Below are 20,528 nucleotides of genomic sequence, written 5' to 3' on the forward strand. Positions count from 1 at the left end.
ACCGTGACCTCTTGTGTCTGGTTTATACTTCACTTTTAGTAACGAAATGTTAAGAGTGCTAACATCTCTTTTACTTAATTTCCCGAAAAAGTTCCTTGCTTAATATCTTTATTTTTTATTTTATTTAATTTTTTATATGAGGCTTTGCGGTTTTGAGGCTTATTTGTTTGTTTTTGATTTTCTACTACTTGGAAAAATATGTAATATGTGACCCTGGATGACAAAACCATTCTTAAGTGTCAATTTTTCGAAATGATGTATGCATCATCTGAAAGCTGAATAGATTATGTGTGGTTTGTTAGGAGGACAATATTTGATTGAGATACAACTATTTGAAAATTTTGAATCTGAGGGTGCAAAAACAAAAATTGAGAAAATTGCTTTTAAAGTTGTCCAAATGAATTCCTTAGCAATAAATGTTACTAATCAAAAATGACATTATGATGTATTTACGGAAGGAAATTTACTAAATATCTTAATGGAACATGATCTTAATACCCTTATGATTTATTAATTATAATAAATATGATATATGAATTAATTTTTTTAATTTTTGGCTATTGCTACAAATATACCTGCTCCTTAAGACCCTACTTAAGGGTGACATATTTCCTGCAAATATCTTTACGGTGTTAACCCTTGTGCACTATTAAGTAAGACGTTAAAACTAGATCCTCGAGAGCTGGATTCATATCCAAATCGGTATCTGTCGGTCAACTGAAATAGACACATTTATTGCATTCATTTTAGAAATTGAGTAATGCAAGATGAGCATCGATTATAATAAACTATTTAAGATGAGCGTTTCTTTGTAAAGGTTTCAGGTTTGATCACAGATGTTCTGGAACTTGCTGATTGTGATGTTGAACAGACTGTTGTGTTGGAGTGGCACGTGTCAAAATCTAAGCAATATGGGTAACAATGTCCTTGACTCAATTAACTACAATATTGCCTTTTAGGCCATCTTATGTCTAGCTCTGCCGTCATGGAAAGAAAGTTGGGCTTTCTAGCAGACGTTTACAGCGCAGCCTGAAGACCTCCCAGTCACATCAGCCTCAGAAGTGTGTTTGATAGAGTTCTGTTTGATGGAGTCGTTTGAAGGATGTTTTTCCATGCGCTTCACAGGAACCTTTGCCACAGGACAATAAAATAAGCAAGGTTGTAAATAATGAAGCCAAACCATTTTTTTTAAACAAAACCTCTCGGCACTCTCATCCGAACCTTTAGAGCTCTCAGGACGACAAAAATGACAAATCATCATTTCTCATGGATACACTGAATAGAAAGATAAATGCAGTCTTCTTATGTAATTCAGTATGCACCAAGAACCACTATGCATTGTCAATTTTATAATATGATTTATGATAACTTTAATCTGATGGCAAAGAAATGTAAAATAATAGTTCACCCAAAAATGAATGTATGCTGATCACATACTCACTCTCAGGCCATCCAAGATGAGTTTGTTTCTTCACCAGAACAGATTTGGAGAAATGTAGCTATAGTATAACATGACTTGCTCACTAATGGATGCTCTGGAGTGAATGGGTGCCGTCAGAATGAGAGTCCAAACAGCTGATAAAAACATCACAATAATCCACAAGTAATCCACAGCACTCAGTTAACATTTTATGAAATGAAAAGCTGTGTACAAAAAGCTGTCACTGGGGCGGTACCTTTTCAAAAGGTACATGTCTGCACCTATTAGGTTCTAATATGCACACTGTAAGTACTAATATGTACCTTTAAGGTGTAAGAAACAAATCGATTGTTAAGACATGTTTAACTTTAAACCAGTGCTTCTGTCTTAAATATGAGCCCATAATCTTGAGCCCCAAAATAATGCTTTCTCTAGTGTAAAAGTGTCCTCATCTTAATCAGGACAGAAATATGCACAGATCAAGTATTGTTTACTAGAAGAAGAACAAAGGAGTCCAAAATAGTTCTGAACAAATATGTGCTGGATCTTAATGTGAAACGACAACAGCGGATCTACTTCTCTCTACAGAAAGCGAAATTATGGATTATGGACTTACAAACCTGCAGCTTTTGGACTCAATAAGTTGTTATCTGATGGACTGGAGTGGTGTGGTGTGGACTCTCATTCTGACGGCACCCATTCACAGCAGAGCATCCATCGATGAGAAAGTGAACAATAAGATGAGACAATAATGTGCAAACTACTGCTTTTTCACTTAGTATTTTTAGGACAGTACTCTGCTTTTATCAGTAGTATTTTTTTCTGTACATAGTCAGATTTTTGTAATATATCTAGTTTTTATTTTCAGAATGTTTTGCGTCATGTGCCCAACACAAATTTGTTGTCGCTGAGGAAGGTTTGAATCTGAATCAGTTGCAGATCCTGTTGCCGTACAAACGTAACCACAATAAACAGTTTAAGAGCTTGGTTTGTTTTCCCCGCTTGTTAAATTTATTTACATGCAATATTTTCCATTTGGAAGAAAATGTGTCACATAAATGGAGATTACCAGAATTAGCTTTAATATCGTAAAAGCCATTTGATCAGGGCTTTGATGAGATGCACTTCTCTTTCAGGAGGGTTTTTAATGAACCTCATTGGGAGGTTTTCCTAAATTAACATTCATAGCAAACATCCTCAACTTAATATTCAGAGTGCACTGGTTTCCTCTCATAACTTGTTGGCAGATGAGATGGAAGTATTGAAGTCACAAAACATGTTAGATATAAAACTGATAATGGCTTCAAGAAGAGCGTGCACATGTGCTGTGATTTGACTCAGCTTTGATATTCATTAAGATTCAAAGCCATAATTCAGGGTGGTTTCCTGAGCATCACTAATAATGAGACCAGACTGGTGAACTCTTTTGACTTTCCACACAAATGTGCAGGTGTGTATAGTTGTCAGATTGATAAATGGTGCTATTGAAGCCACCTGAGTTTAATAAACCACTGTTATAAAGAGGATTTGCTCACAATTACTAACTTCATTCTTATCAGTGTCACAGATATCAAATGACAGTGCTTGATGGCACTCTTTGGTCTTCCCTTAAAATGTTCAGCCCTTTCGAGTCATGGTTCAAATGACTTAAAACACAAAAATACATCCCAAGAGTTTTGTGTTTCTTTTGTCCTATTTAGAATGCAATAGAACTAAATATCCATAAGAGTTCAGTGCAGATCATTAGAATTGTTATTTGCAGTCTAACCGGAGAAACCCAGAAGTCAAATTTGTTTTCTGCAAGCATTTATCTTTAGTGTCAATTAATTGCAGAAAAGCAGAAAATGTAAGTGATCCAAGTAGATTTTGTCATTTCATCTGAACATTTGTAAGATTTAGTCAGTCAAAACAGTTTTAAGGATTAGAGAGGTTAGTGTTGTTGTTTTATGAAATAGTAATTGTAATTAATAGGGTTATTATTCAGTATTTCCATGAATTAAATGTGTATTTCAAACATCTTCGCTTTTCATTAAAACCTAAAGATTAATCAAAGGAAATCATATAATTTGCATTCATATTGTTGCAGTTATGACATCTTCTTTCTTTTTCTAGGATTCTACTTTATCTGTCATTAATCATTCTATTATTCAATCGTCAAAAGACAATTTTAAAATATCAAAGTGGATATAAATGTGATATCAAAAGTCTAGTATGGCTTATGTAAAACTTCAGCCGGCGTTTATAAGGTAAGAAGGCTTCTTTGAATAATTGCACTTTTTTTGCTGTGACACCTAGCAAATGTTTCTGTTTATTTCCTTTAATAACATATTGGCTGGTGCATCATTGTCCTGCATATGCTGGATTTATATCTAAATAGGCTATGTTACAATTTAATGCACATTGTTCTTAAGAGGGAGGATTTTAAACCTTAATATTGACAGTTTTTGAAGTATTTTATATAGTCAGAAGCAGCTGAATGTGGAACGCTGTGCTAGTGTTACAGTACAGTGCTGTTGATTAGACAACACTGTCTGTGTGTTGTGTGTCTGTTAGACGCTAGAGGGCGCAAGAACACAATCTGATCAACGCTTATAATGCAGTTAAAAGACTGTGTATCGCATTTATTGATTGATTTTATTATTATAATATGCATGCTTGCCGTTTTGAGTTTAAGTTTTATTATAAAAGCATTTAGCATGCCCTTTTGTATTCTTACTACAATACATAAAAAAAGCATTAATTTACATTGATAAGAACGTCACAGCTAAAGTGTGAGCTAAATACACGCTATTTTAACATTATTTTGTTCGCTAGACTAAGTTCATCTTTAAAGCATCAGTGGGAAATAACTGTAGGATGTTATACAAACAAGAAAAGTAGCCTATAGTCATATCTTGGGAAATAATCTATCATTTAAACGCTACATAAATAGACTACGGGTTAAAATAGTGATAATTAAAATTAGGCACTGGTTTTAAATAATAGCTACAGTTTAATTAGTAGAATTTCGTGTGTATGCATATATATCTCGTGTGTGAGTGATAATGATAGTGAGCTCGATCACGAATAATTATTGCTAATACATTTTATTTTGCTATTAAATAAAATAAACAGTTTACACACAGTATATAAATAAAGCGTTTCACTCAGAGGTGAAGGGGGATGAAGAATAGAAATAGCCGAAATCTCCCAAAAATCTGGGGAAATGTTGAGAAGAAAGGCATATTTCATCTGCAGACGTAAATCAGCCTGTCATAATTAGAGAAGAGAAGAATACTAATGAGGAAAGTAATAAAGATACAAACTCCCCCTTTATCTTTCTTTCTTGCTCCTCGCAGGTTTATTGCTCTGGGATGTCAGACGCGAAACACAAAAGATTCTCTTTATGAATTTTACATGGATATATTATGCGCAGAGAGATTCAATCAGACTCGATCCTGGTCTTTATTAATCATGCAGATAATGTCACTTGGTGAAGATAAAAGCAGCGCAGTTTTCACAGCAGCTGCGCGAGAAATGAAATGATTCTTTGTTAAATATCGGATTTAAATAGATGTTGTCACGATTTCACAGCTGAATGCTTTGGGAATTTATGACAAAAGCAATTAAATAAAATGCGATAAAAAGGGGGAAAGTAAATATTCGATGTTGACTGTTTTAAGATAAAAAGTTAGATAATTTTTTTTAATTATAGTCTTTACGTTATACACTTTCGTGATTGACATTAATTATTTTAACAAAAGTGAAAAGAAACAAAAACAAAAGTGTTTCGAGACTCAATGTGATTTGCCTATATGTTTATTATATAAATATGATGATGAAAATTGTTAAAATATTATAGTTTTTTTTTTTTTTTTTTTTTTTTTTTTAGGCTAGACACAACTAATACCGATAACCCTCATTTCTTATAAAGAATGATTTTCTTTGTTGTTGTCGTTATCGCAGTTGAAATCATCACATTGAAATCTGTAACCTATATTCACAAATATTGTGGAGGTGAAAATGTGTCGTTATTGCCTGGAGGAGTATTTTTCTATAGCCTACCTGATCTGACCTTTAGAAATACTTCAATTGGAGTCACTTAAATGCTTTCAGGAATATTAGCAACATTTGATATCTGACTTTTGAATTTAGAGATTTCCAATTTCATTTTATTTTTTTATTTTATTTTTTTGGCGAAACATTTCAATATAGTGCATGATGTCCCGATTCTCTTATATGAATATGTCTTGCTGTCTGCTCGTCCAGAACATCTGTGTTGTAGGCGGTTCTGCTGTGGTCCAGCACCAATAGCATCTCGTGCAGCTCAGGAGGATGACGCGATCAGAGGGAGACTCCTCAAGACTCGTGAACACTCAGTGAGGAGCTCACAGGATGATCAGAGCCGCTTCCCCGAGGATCTGACTTCAGACCGAGAACAGAGCAGCTTCTCTCTGGAGGAACCTCACGATCGAGCGTCGCTGATCTGCTGGTTTAGAAGAAGCAAAGCGAGACCGGTTTACTTTTAGTTTCTGTCTCGTCACGGTCCACTGCTGCTGCGGCTGCTTCTACACTTTTGTTTCTGGACATTGCAACAGGTCAGCAGAGAGTCGCTGTCCTGCTACACTTGAGAGATGTTGGACGGAATCAAAATTGAAGATCAGTTCAGAACTGGAGCAGAGCCTTTAGGAGTGATGCTGGGTGAGTTTCACACCAACACACAAACTAATGTACTTTACACTAGGCTATATATATATATATATATCCTAATGTAAAGTCATACGTGTTATATATATGACACCATTTAAAGTAGTTTTAGTTTCGTGTTTTAACAACGCTTGTAAATTTCCAATGAAAATTACACATGCTTTCAGAAATTATAGGCTATGTAGCCTACGTTTTATAATAAATTATTACAACAACGTTTCTCAGTTGAAAACAGCTTCACCAAGTAAATTAATCTTACATGTTTTTCATCAGTAGTACTGAGTATGGACACTAAAGTGAATTATTTGTGATTAACATTTAATCATTATCAGATTTTTGCTGGCGTTTCAACTGCTAGTCAGTTTTTATAGAGCGAAAATTAAATAGAAATACGAGTCATATTTTATAACAGCCTCTTCTATGGGTAAAGGGATTTTTATTTTGTCTTCTTTTTTTTGTAAAATATAAACACTTTGTATTAAATAATACCAGTCTATTCGGAAATGTAACAAATATTTCGTTTAATACACGTATATTTTAAAGTACGCTGTTTGCTTCATTCAAAATGAAAAAAAAAAAACTAAACTAAGTTAATCTTTCTTTCTTTCTTTCTTTCTTTCTTTCTTTCTTTCTTTCTTTCTTTCTTTCTTTCTTTCTTTCTTTCTTTCTTTCTTTCTTTCTTTCTTTCTAAGCCAGTAAATTAGATTTAATATTCTATAGTAAAACATATATATTTTATTTGTATCATTAGCCTATTCTTAAATACAATTTCGCATATTAAATTAAATATCTAAATCAACTTGATTATGTCAACAAAATAAGTGTTTTTTTAAATGTCAAAACTGCGCATTTTCACTCAGATTATGTTATGATAGCCTAGTTATGGAATATTTTTTCAGCCTACATTAGACAAATAATATTTTAAACGCGTTTATCTGGTTAGCCTATGTGTTTCTTCTTCTTATTATTATTATTATTCATTTTTTAAATCTTTTGTCCAGTGTCCAGTATCTGATGTGTGTCGGTGTGTGTTGTCTGGTGTCAGGTTCAGACTGCGTCCATCAGAGTGTGTGTGAGGGATGTCACAGACCGATCTCTGATCGCTTTCTCCTGCGCGTGAACGACAGCTCGTGGCACGAGGAGTGTCTGCAGTGCTCGGTGTGTCAGCAGCTTCTCACCATGAGCTGCTACTCCAGAGATCACAAACTCTACTGCAAACACGACTACCAACAGTAAGAGCTGCTTCATTCATTGATTCTTCATTCTTCTCATCGGTTGCGCGTCACTGCAGCTGCACGCGCGCACCGTCAGTTTGCGCTTTTAATAAGTGGCACTCACTCACAGTGGAGTGTGTTTATTTAAAGGGAATATTTCCAAGCAAATGTTTATACATTTTTTGTTTTACTTGTTTCCCCACAATGATTTTATGGATAGGCTATTGCCTATTATATATATAGATATTTAAGGCCAGTTGGTATTTTTATAATAATTTTTTTAGTGTTTTAGCAAATAAAGATAGCTAACGCAATTAAAATAAGAATGCTTTATTATTATTGTTGTTGGCTTTTTTCACGTATTGAAAAAAACGAACACTGCTTTAAAATATAGGCCTAGATTCATTATTTGTGTTAAAAGACAATAAAAAAATAATACAATTAATAAAAAGATTGATGATGTAATAATGAATGAATGAATAATATATTGGGCCTAATGAATAGCTAAATCTCGTTCTCACTGAAGCTCGTGTGTGTCAGTATCCTGTGCATAAATCACGGAGCTCGTGGTGTTTTGTGCAGTGAGTGAGAGTCAGAGTCCAGTGTTCAGAGGCGCTTTTCTTGCTTCTCAACAGGTTCTTTTGACTTTTTGTCCAAATCCTCTTCTTCAGTCGTCTCGACATTATCGCGTTATTAGACAGCTTCTGACGTCACGGCGTCTGCTCTCACGGGAATTCGTACATATTTTATGAGGTGGCTAATTCGTATGAATTGTCACTGGGGTCTAGACAAATCATACAAAAGCGTACGAATTAGCCACCTCGTAAAATACGTCCGAATTGGTCGTGAGATAGCGATGGACCCGACAGCAAGCAGTCTTTCACAAAGTCTCTCTAGTGTGTCACATTCTGGAATTCCTCTATTTTGGATACGCCTATGTCAATCACGCAGACTTTATAATTCAATAATAATGATTTAAAAAGGTCTTTTTTTCTCTCACCCCCTTATAAATTTGCAGGTTATGTGCAGCTATTAATTCGTTGCTGTTGTCCAGAGCGTTTCTAGCTTTTTCACGTCTTTATATTACTAACGTCCCTATCTCATAAAGTTTTATACATATATATATATATATATATATATATATATATATATATATATATATATATATATATATATATATATACATATATATATATATATATATATATATATATATATATATATATATATATATATATATATATATATTAGTGCTGTCAAAATTAGCGCGTTAACGCATTCGATTAATTTGAAATATTTAACGCGTTAAAAAAAAATAACGCAATTAACGCGGTTGCAGTTTTTTTTATTTCCAGTTGTGGCCTATGTGTGTTCAACTTGCAAAGAAATATGGATAAGACCAAGGAAGGACTTTTAGACGGAAAGTTTCAGTATAAAACTCTGCCGGATTACACTTCAGTCTGCCACAAGAAACATTACTCTTCATTTACCTAGTCTGCCACAAGAAACAGCAACATTAAAATCATGAACTCAAATGTCATTGTTTAAATAAAAAAAAACAATGACTGTAACAGTGCGTAAATCAGACCTTCCTGTAACGCTAACGTTAATAAGCTTAAACGAAAATAACAAAATAATAGTGTAGCGGAGTATTTTTTGTACACAGTGCCGCGAACTGTCAATCACTCCTGTGCGCGTGCATCACTGTCCTCCTCAGCTGCAGCAACTTGCGCTCTCTCTCTTCATCAAGCTTTAAAACAAAAAGGGAACAAAAAGATCATATTGTCTTTGTGCATAGGCTATAGATTAATTAGATAAATGAATATCTAAATTTGTGCCTTGCCGTCTACGGTATTTTTTTAGAACTTAGAAAAAAGATGCTGCAGCCAATGAACAGCCAGCGGGGGCTGCAGGACGACTCAACCTCCGCAGACAGTTTTTAATGTTTATCAGACAATAAATACTCAAGATTTTGCTTTAGTATAACTCACAACGAGTTTCACACACCTTCTCCGGCCACGTTGAGTTGTTGACACTTAACAGTGGGAAAAGCGACACATGCGCTATTCACTTGCATAACTTAAGGGTGAATGGGTAATGTAGTTTCTGCTCTGGGTGGGATGAATTAGGAAGCTTGCATTGTGAAGGGCGCTCTGAAAATCGGCAGTGCAGGTAAAAGATTAAAACCTCTATTAAAACAGATGTCCAAATGAGCGTACCGGTACGCTACAAGCACGTTCTGGGCGCACGGAGAGGTGGCGGTACGCTCAAGAGCTATATTTGGAAGTGGCTGTACTGAGTACTGGTGCCTACAGGCCCACTTAAAGCACTGGCAATGACTATACTTTGGAATTTTTTTGCAGTCCACTTAGAATTCAACATGGAAATCATTTTTGTTTTTTATTGGCATTGATTGTTTTGAAATTCAAATGGTACTTACATGCCTGTGTTTTTATTTCTGTAATAAATATGGCTTTCAAGCCAACAGTTAATTTGGAGGATATTGATGGTTTATTGCAGGTATGTTGTTTACATGAGAAAATCTGTGTTACAAGTTAAACAAAAATTCCAATAAACAATCAAATTTTGAATTTAAATAGTTTCTTTGTCTTGAGTTTACATTAATTATTTACATTTAACATTTACATATCCAAAAAGTTTCAGTCTTTTAATTGCGATTAATCGCGATTAATCGCGATTAATTTTAAAAAATTGTGCGATTAATTAGTTAATTTTTTTTAATCGATTGACAGCACTAATATATATATATATATATATATATATATATATATATATATATATATTAAACGCGTAATAGTCCCGTTTTTATTTGTTATGCGAACGTGAAGGGAACATTCCATTATATTCATATCCATATCATTTTGCAAACGTCATTAGAATGTTACTTTTAAATGTTCTCTGAACATTCTGAAACAAGTGGTAACATTTCAAAAATACTAGACAAATGTCTAACTAAACGTTTCAGAAAAAAAAAAAACATTCCATGCTATAGCTTAAATAACGTTTTATGCCAATGTTTTGAGAACATTATTAAAGCCCAGATACATTTGATTTGATTTGTTGTTAACGTTAAGGTATAAGAACATTTGTTCATATAGTTAGATAAACAGAACAATTGTAGCACAATTGTAGGTGTATATTTAATTGCCTCTTATACAATTTGATACCCATGCAAAATGAAACTTTACATAGCATTCAACAAACTACATATCGTCCTCAAACTGTGTGAAGTGGCTTTAACAGTGTGTTATTTGTCTCTTATAAAGTAGTATTTATAAAGCTGCAATGAGGTGCTTAGTGCTCTTAATTCACACCCAGCCTGCTTTTAATGACTCTCGTTTGAGGGAGATTAACAAGCACCACAGACAGCCACAAAACACACTCACTCACACACACACACACACACGCACACACACACACACACACACACACACACACACACACACACACACACACACACACACACACACACACACACACACACACACACACTCACACACCTTCACACACCTCAACGCTCAACTCGCTGTAATGACAGAAGCGATGTAATGAGTCGAACATTAAAGCTCTGCACTGTCACTTATGGAAAGGTATCTACTGTAGGTGAAATAACTCATCCAGTATATGCTGATACAAGTCTGCAGTTTTTATATTATAATGTTTATGTTTCTGTGTTAGGTTTTTGAAAGAGAAAACAGTAGATATAGGCTAATGTTCAAAGTGAAGAAGGGTTGTCAGATGTTAGAGGAACATGCTCATACTGTAGTTAATGTGATGATCTCCAATTCAGCGAGATCTAGAAGTGTTTTGTGCTGTTTCACTGTCCACAGCACTGAAGGGACAGACAGTGATGTCATGATCTTCACATGGAAACATCCTCTGAATATCACTCTACATGCTTGGTTTATGAGGAGAAAGTTTGCAGTTGTGTGTTTGACCCGTGGTGTGTTATTGGGAAAGAAAGGAGATTTTCTGCCATAATTGTCTGCTATATATCCTATCATCTGAAGTGAATAGCTGGAACATGTGTGGTGTTTTGTGCTGATTTCACACTCAGATCATGACATGATATGGCATGCTGAAACTTAATATAGTTTAAAAGCATATTTAGTTTCATAATAGCTAAGATCACAGCGATTATGAATATGAAAATAGTAAGTATAGCTAATTTGACAGGAGTTTATTTTTAGCAGTTTAGCTTGAAAATTCAGCATATTTAAATCTTCTTGTTGTTTTTTGTGAACTTGTTGCATGTTGCTGTAAATAATTTATGAGGATTGAGATATCCTGCATGTTATACTGCATACATATAAAAAATACTGAAAAAATTTATAAAATAAAAACATGTTTATCCAATGGATAAATTTAAAATACCTTTACCTGAAAAAAGGTTATTTAACCCTAATTTATTAATTAATTTATTTCATGTAATATAATGTCTATGACATATTTAGTAATCATATAATATTGTATACAAGATTTTGATCTCACATAAGGTAATACTATTGCATTTTATTGCTATTTATTATAATTTAAATACATGATTTGTTTGTGATTTTTTTTTTTTTTTTTTTTTTTGCATGTTGCATGTTGCATGGGTCTTGTAGAATATTTTTTCACACACAATTTAGTTTGGACTAGAAATGCTCTAAAGAACAAGTTTTCCATTAATTTGGACATGGCAGAAACCCAATCCCAAAGGGGCAGTAAACAGAGCTATAGGCCTCTGTATGAGAGAAAAAAATATTTGGCACTTTACAACCACTGGTGGACCCTTAGGAAACATATACATACACACAAAGTCTCTTTCAAAACCCTTTAATGGCTTTTTTGTGGCTTTTGGTTTCTCTGCTCAATTGGTGAAACAGTTGTAGACTGTCAATGGTTTGGGTCTGGTCTAGCTGAAGTTTTCTGTTTTAAGATACTGAATTCCTCAACTCTCCTCTTTCTATGTTTAGATTCTGATGCTCAGAGAAATATCTCAGTTTACAGAAACAACAAACACGCTTATTAGCCCTTCAGAAATGATGTGGGAATTAGACGTTGGCTTCTCTAGCCTGTTCCATCATTGGGCCCTAAAGTATTTGTTCAGATTTAAAATTACTGCATTTAAAAAATATCAAACACATGTGGTATTTAGAATTAATTTTCTAAACTATTTTTACACATTTACTGTTAATTAACTGCCGTGGCAATCATTTTTAGTTTCGGAGGATGCATGAAGTTGAACCTGTTGATATTTTGCTTTTTAATGCTTTACATTCATATATATTAAAACACAATTTATACAGCATGCATGTGTCCATATACTGACCAGAATACTGTGTTTAAAACGTTACACAATCCATAGACATATTTTGAGTGACAAGCTTTTATTTCGTGTTGACAAGCAGATTCCTGTTCTGCATGTACTAACAAAGCTTGACAAACATTGACATATCAGCTTTGCAATGAAAAGCTCATTTAAATATGAGAGAAAAAAACAGTGCCATGTTGTACATCATAAACATTTACTCTTGGCGTCATTAGTATAGTTCAGAAGATGTTTTAATAATATCCATATTAGATTATGCAAACAGTCGTAAAAGGGTTTTACTGATTTGTTGACTTCAAGCAGGGTAATTAATGAATCAATATAAATGTAATAATGTCATGTTTAGGATTGTGCTTGTCTCCCACATGTACCTTATTCTGTTTATTTTAAGCTGTTTTAGTGGAACAGTGTGTTTGGTGAAAGTGTGCACTAAAGCATGAGCAAGAAACAATTTGTTGGGCAAATAAAAAGCAGGACATTTAGTCTGATCAGATAAGCTGAAATGTGCTGTCAGAATTTATTAAGAAACGATAACAAAACGAAGCGTGATTTTGCAATATCCTATAAATGTGGTAACAGATGTGTGTGAGCACTGGTGGGAGCTGTGTGTGTGTGTGTGTGTGTGTTTTCATTGCGTGTGTGTGAGATCGTTCACTCTGCACACTGTGGCCTCCTTTGAGAGGGAGTGTGAAATACTCAAACACACAAATACACACTTTCTTTCTTTCTTTCTTTCTTTCTTTCTTTCTTTCTTTCTTTCTTTCTTTCTTTCTTTCTTTCTTTCTTTCTTTCTTTCTTTCTTCCTTCCTTCCTTTCTTTCTTTCTTTCTTTCTTTTTAAGCTGTCAAGTCAGGTGTAGTTTATTGTGTACATATAAAGATTGAAAAAAAATGTTTTAATTATTTATTTACTTTATATCTATATCCCATGATATATCCCATGATATATATATATATATATATATATATATATATATATATAGGTAAATAAATAATTAAAACATTTTTTTTCAATCTTTATATGTACACAATAAAGCCTTGAAATATTATATATATATTGTTTTCATCATGAGGACATTTTTATACATAATACATAGTAGTACATTCAAACGATTAATTGCGATTAATTACATCCAAAATAAAAGTTCTGTTTACGTAATAAATGAGTGTTTGTGTTTATTTATTATGTATAAATACAAACCTACATGTAAGAAAAATATGTTATGTTTATATTTTAAATATATTTATATATAATATAAAATATAATAATATAAATGTATACACATGTAAATATTTTCTAAATATATACTGTGTGTGTGTGTGTATTTATATATACATAATAAATAAACACAGTATACACGTACATATATTATGTAAAGAAAATTTATATTTTGGATGCAATTAATTGCTATCGATCGCTTGACAGCTTTTATACATAATGCATTTATTTTATACATAATGCATTTTTAATGACTTATTTTTCCATTAATATGTGAGTTTGATCTGTTTGATGTTTGTGATCGGTCAGTTGGAGACTGGTATTTAAAACCAGATCAAAGAGTTTCATCAACTAAGCTACTTTTCAACATTTAGCATTATTTTCTGTTTCTCTTGCACTTGTTTATGTGGCGTTGGATGCAGAATTTCCTTCTGGTGCTGTTCTGAATGGTTGTGTCTCTGTTGCTCTGTCTCAGTGTGTCTCTGTGGTTTCTGGGCTGGAATGTCTGCTCAAACATCACCTCTCGCTGCTGCTGCCGTCACCCAGCTGTGAGGAGAGCTTGGCACCGCTCTGTCAAGTGTTTCCACCCAGGTGCTGTGTACCTGCAGGCCTGCTCTCACACCCTCCTCTCACATTCTAGCCGTGCGCTCGAAGCATTTGAGGAGAAAGAGGCTCTCAGGAGCATGTGAGAGTGTGCAGACACACAGAAACACACGCGTCTCTGCAGCAGCTCAGTGTGGCACATTCCCCATGATGACTTACAGCGTCTGCAACCCACTCTTTTACCACGTCTTTGAGATCCTGCAGTTCTTTCTCCTGGGCAACAATGAGATTAAATTGAGAACAAGGCTGTATTTATTTGATCAAAAATACAATAAGTTAAAATAACGTTTTGAAATACTTTAAAATATAATTTATTCCTGTGATGTGCAGCAGATATTTCCAGCATCATTCCTCCAGTCTTCAGTGTCACATGATCTTCAGAAATCGTTCTAATGTGCTGCTCGAGAAACATTTCTGATTATTATCAGTGATGGAAACAGTTGTGCTGCTTCATATTTTTTTGGAACCTCTGATACTTCAATTTAACTTGTCCTTGCTGAATAAAAGTATTCATTTCGTTCCAAATTTTTTTTGTTAATGCCAGTGTATATTGTTATACAAGATTCCTATTTAGAATAAATTCTGTTCTTTTTATCTCTTTTTTCATCATAGAATCCTGAAAAAAGGATCAAAGCTTCCATATATATATATATATATATATATATATATATATATATATATATAGTCACATGAAATGCTCAAATACTCCCTGATATATTTATAAAGAATTAATATATAATATATATAAAAATTATGTCATATGTAAGGAATTGCATTATCACAAAACTATAAATTATTAAAAAAATACATTATTAAAAATACATATTATTATATAAACAAATATTATATAAAATGATATATTAAACATACTATATAATAAAATTATATTTAAATGTATACAAAATATTATGTAAAATTATATGAAATTATAAGTAACTCTTTGTTTATAATTATATAAATAATTTTTTTTATTCATATTTAGGTAGAATGTGAGTCTCTGATTCACTATGACAAATGACATATTTGTATTCTTTATATGGCTGTGTACCGTTGTGATTTCAGATCTTCTCTGACAGACCGATCATCAAATTGTCCCCAGATCAGATCATCTGTGCTGCCATCCACACTCATTTGAGATCGTTTTACGGCTCATTTGCATCTGTTTTAGTTTAGGTGGAGTCTCTCTCCAAGAGCATCGCATTTGTCCCTCAGTCTTTCTTGTGGTCTCTTCTTCCTATAATGGGATTAGTGGTGTGACCCCCGTGTTTCCGTCCCGGCTGTAGAGCTGAGCTCTGCACTTTTATCACTGACTGTGACACTGAGCTCCCCATCGCTTTGTGCCCACCGGAAGCCTGTTCCCTAATCCACTTATTCGTGTGGAGAATGAGGGCAAAGAAAGAGCCGACCAAACAATATGAAATGGAAGAGGAGGGGTTCTGGAAAAGCCCCCCGCGACTCTGTTCCTAAACCAAATAAGAGAACATTAGACTGATATTATGAGGTTTAAGACGCACACACGTTGGTTTAAGCTGCCTTTTGTTTTTCAAGGTTTTAGGCATCAAATTCCATTTTATTTACACAATACATTGAACGAGCACGTCTTGTAATGTCACTTAAAACTTTAAATATTCAGATTTTAAAGATTTTCCATGAGGACTTATAAAAAGTCTTTAACCACAGTTTGGTTGTAGTTTCCAAAAAAAAAAAAAAAAAAGTTCTAGATTAAAACTATTGTCAGTTCATCTCTCTTTATGCATTTTATCACACACTAGTGTGTTAAATCTGAGCGTGCAAAGAAAACAAGCATCAAACACACTCATCAACTCTGAGTTCTGAACTGTGTGTTGTCCCAGGAAACTGATTTGCTAAATAGTTTTATAATTGGCAGTTTTATGTCTCTCGTATTACTCTGTGCTCACTTTGTGTTTGTGTAATACAAATATTTAAACAAAGATTTATTTAGTTATAATTTCATATAATTTTACATATTTTGTATAAATTTAAATATAACGTTATTATATAATATATAATTTTATATAATATTTGTTTATATAATAATATGTATTTTTAATAATGTATTTTTTAAAATAATTTATAGTTTTGTGATGATGCAATCCCTTACATATGACATATTTTTTATATATATTATTATATAATTTTTATATTATATTATTTACAATTTTGTATGTAATACCTATATCATTTTTATATAATATTTCTATTTCTTAATGTATTATAATCTTACCTGAAATTGTCTTTCTTTATTTGTGTTTATTATTTATTAATTACATTATTCTTTGCTGTGATGATGCAGTCCCTTACAAATAGTTTGTTCTAGTTACTTCCATACTGTGTATTGTTGCAATCACCGCATTTTACCATCCAGAAAGTATTACTGCTTTATGAAAGCCTCTGAAAAGAGTCTAAAACAAACATTGAGTGGTGCACAAAAATCTAAACTTTTGTCCCATGCACGTGCTAATTAAACCTAGTACTTGTAATTTGGAGATGTTTCTCCATGTGAGTTCTAGTTAATCGTTGGTTCAGTTTAATCAGGCACTACCTCGGTCGTAAGATGCATCTTTGTGTTGTTCTGCTGTCCTTCTGTCCTGCGTAGCAAATCGATCTGGTAGCAGGTGGATTCCAGCATCCACGGGCCTCAACTGTGGCTGGACGTCTGTTAAACAGATGGAGCGAGATGAAGCTCATTATCTGGAGCTCAGGTGCTCCTCTGCGTTGACCTCCAGTGGTTCAGAACTAATGTGGGGCTGACAGGTGGTCTGCAGGAGACCGGCTCAAAACCACATTCCCTTACTCTTCTGAGCCTCCTCAACCGTCCCGTCCCACGAGAGACGAGGCTTTCATCGTCACAGAACAATATCAGGCCTGCTTTTCAAACGCTTGGGTGTTTCTTGTTATACAAAAACTACTTTTATTACAGCAAGGATAATTTAAATTTCTATAAAATAAAATAAAAATACAATAAAGATATATAAAGTTTTTTATTATTTCCACATTATTTCTGTTTATCAAATAAAAAATGTTTCCACAAAACTATGAAGCAGCAAAAAAAAAAAATGTCAACATTGATAATAATCAGAAATGTTTTTGAGCAGCAAATCAGCATATTAAAATTATTTCTGAAGATCATGTGACACTGAAGACCAGAGGAATGATGCTGAAAATACAGCTTTGATCACACTTTTTGATTATATATATATATATATATATATATATATATATATATATATATATATATATATATATATATATATATATATATATAAAATGTATATATATATATATATATATAAAATGTATATATATGTATAATATATATATATATATATATATATATATATATATATATATATATATATATATATATATATATATATATATAAAATGTATATATATGTATATATATGTATATATATAAAATTCATGTCAAGACCTGTTCTCTGTTGATGTGTTTTTGCAATCATAAATATGATGGACGAGTGGAAAAAGTCATGGACTGAAACAGATGAAAGTTTCAAAAGCATTTTGTTACTTTTGATGCTTAATTTGTTTAAAACTTAACGTTCATTGTAAAATCTGGGATCTGAATGAAGACATTCGGTAATCTCCAGGGTTACTTAAACTAAATATAAAACCAAAAAAACACATTGTTGATACTTGAAATAAAATACAATTATTTATACCATTTTTATTTCAGCTAGTTGCTAGCAAAACATTGCTTTGTTTTCTTTTTTTTAGTGGAACTATATTTACTGTAAGTACTAAAACTGAAGAAAAGAAAAAAAACCTGTGACAAAAAACAAACAAATTCAATCTATTTAATCTTTCAAACCATCCTACACTTCAATTAGGCAAAGATTCTCTAATTAATCTTAATATTCTGATGACATGAAGGTTTATTTAAAGAGTTCTGTCTCTAATCAGCATGAGCCGTTTAAATCTTTTCATGTCCAGTGTTCAAACCCTCCATAACTCTTCTCAAATGAGGAGAAAACAGGGGCGTCACATTGTTAAAACCAAGCACTGTGTTTTATTACAAACCACACGTACTCTGTGTCCCGTCTATCAAAGGCATCAGGCCGTCCAGAGCCGTGTATCCGGGTGTAAATCCAGGATCCTGGACACAGCGGGCCGCAGGACCTTCAAATACTCTTCAGTTTGTGGAAAGGGAGGGAGGAGGTGTAAGTAAACCACAGCAAATCAGAATAACAGAATGATTTCTGAAGATCATGTGACACTGTGCATCACAGGAATAAATTACAGTTTGTAAAGAAATCAGGTGTTATTCATTACAATAACATTTAAAATTGTGACTGTGTTGATGATTAAATTACTGCAGCCTTGATGAGCAGAAGAGACTGAGCTTCATCTTTTGACACACAGTGTATAGAGCAACAGACTGCGATCTGAACAGCTGCCAAGAGCAAGTAATGTGAGACCGGTTTGAGATCAGGAGTTTATCTGCTCTGGGATGCATCTCTTTGGGGGTAAATCTGCTTGATTTAGGATCTTTTGGCAAACTGTTCTCCTTGTTCTCCGTGACCTCACAACACCTCGCAGTGAGTTTGTGTGTGTGAGGGGATTGCCTGGTACCGCTGACCAGCTCAAAGTAGGGCAAGCCTTCCTCCTCAGCAGCCCAGAAATAGCCTGTAACTTCCCTCTGCTAAATTTGAAGGTGGTGCGTCAAAACTGCTGCATGCGATCCAAAGTGAGTGGACTTTCTTGACACCAGCACAGTCCTGAGTAAACCTCTCTAACCATCGCTACATGCAGCGGTTAAAGGGACGTAACTAAATCATTCAGTCTGAAGATTACACATAACTGGAGAGAGAGAGAGAAAAAGAGTTTATTTGATCGACTGAAAGCGAATATCATGTTTTCTGGTGATAGATAGATAGATAGATAGATAGATAGATAGATAGATAGATAGATAGATAGATAGATAGATAGATAGATAGATAGATAGATTTGTATTATTTTTCAGGGAGGAAAAACACCTCATTTCCCAGAATGCATCACCTGTTTTGAACTTTCTGTGGCTTATTTTAATGTTGACTGAATGTAAAATAATTCCGTCTTATTTTAATGTTATTTATATACATATTTTGAATTAGCTGTTATTTTTTGTATTCTCATTTTGAATTTAAAGTTATTTTTTGTATAATTATTTGATTTGATTTAATAATTTTAACTATTTCTTCTTATCTTTTATTATGTATTCTCTTTACATTTTATTCATTTTTGTTTTAATTTCAATTTGGCTTTTGCTTTTTTATTTAAGTCTTTTTTTTTGTAGTACTTCAACATGTGTAAAAGTTTTTCATTTATTATTCATATTGTATTTAATTTCAACTTAATTTTAGTTAAAGACAATTATTTTCTAGTTTTCTAGTTTTTAGTTATAATCTAGTTTTAGTTACAAATTACAACACTGGACCAATTCGATTTAACTTAATTTAATTTCAGCTGGTTGCCAAGACATCATTTCTAATTTTACGTTTTTTACTTTAAGTTTTTCATCTAATATTTATATTTTATTTTATTTAAATTAATGAAATATTATATAACAGATTCCGTTTTAGTTAACAATATTAACACTGGACCGATCTGATTCAAATTCACACTCATTAAATTCTAAAAAATAATTTTGACATTTACATTTTTGTGTGACCTGGTCAGCTGAACACACTTAGGGAAGAAATTCTTTATTAAGAAAAGTGATAATACACATGAGGAAACCTCTTAACTTAAGGGCTTTCAGGCTCATAAAGTCTGCGGCACTTCTCTTCTCGAGTCGTAGTGCTTAGCTTCTCGTCCCCTCGTCCCGCTGGCAGAGGTCACCTGGGCTCTCCGCCGGCTGCGGGCCCTGCTTGGGTTTGTCTCGACTCAGTAGTGGGTCCAGGCTGGAGGTCTGTGAGAAGAAAGCGCTGCAGACTCCCTCCCCAGGCCGCTGCCTGTAACCCGAGCCCCGATCTAGCCTTCTGCTCCCAGCAGGGCTTGACCATCACGCTTTGACGGAGGTGGATGGAGGC

At 33.5% G+C, this 20,528-nt stretch overlaps 1 protein-coding gene across 2 annotated transcripts in view; it reads left to right on the forward strand.

Annotated features, from left to right (window-relative positions):
- Nucleotides 1-5,791: 5,791 nt before the first annotated feature.
- Nucleotides 5,792-20,528, forward strand: part of LOC127957727 (LIM/homeobox protein LMX-1.2-like) — a 45,099-nt gene continuing 30,362 nt past the window's right edge. For both annotated transcript variants that reach the window (XM_052556373.1, XM_052556374.1), the window contains exons 1-2: nt 5,792-6,100; nt 7,152-7,338. In XM_052556373.1, the coding sequence (XP_052412333.1) occupies nt 6,034-6,100; nt 7,152-7,338 (254 nt within the window). In that variant the 5' untranslated portion in view covers nt 5,792-6,033. The remainder of the gene's footprint in view (nt 6,101-7,151; nt 7,339-20,528) is intronic.

This window comes from Carassius gibelio, chromosome B5 (genome assembly GCF_023724105.1).
Source record: "Carassius gibelio isolate Cgi1373 ecotype wild population from Czech Republic chromosome B5, carGib1.2-hapl.c, whole genome shotgun sequence".
NCBI lineage: Eukaryota > Metazoa > Chordata > Actinopteri > Cypriniformes > Cyprinidae > Carassius > Carassius gibelio.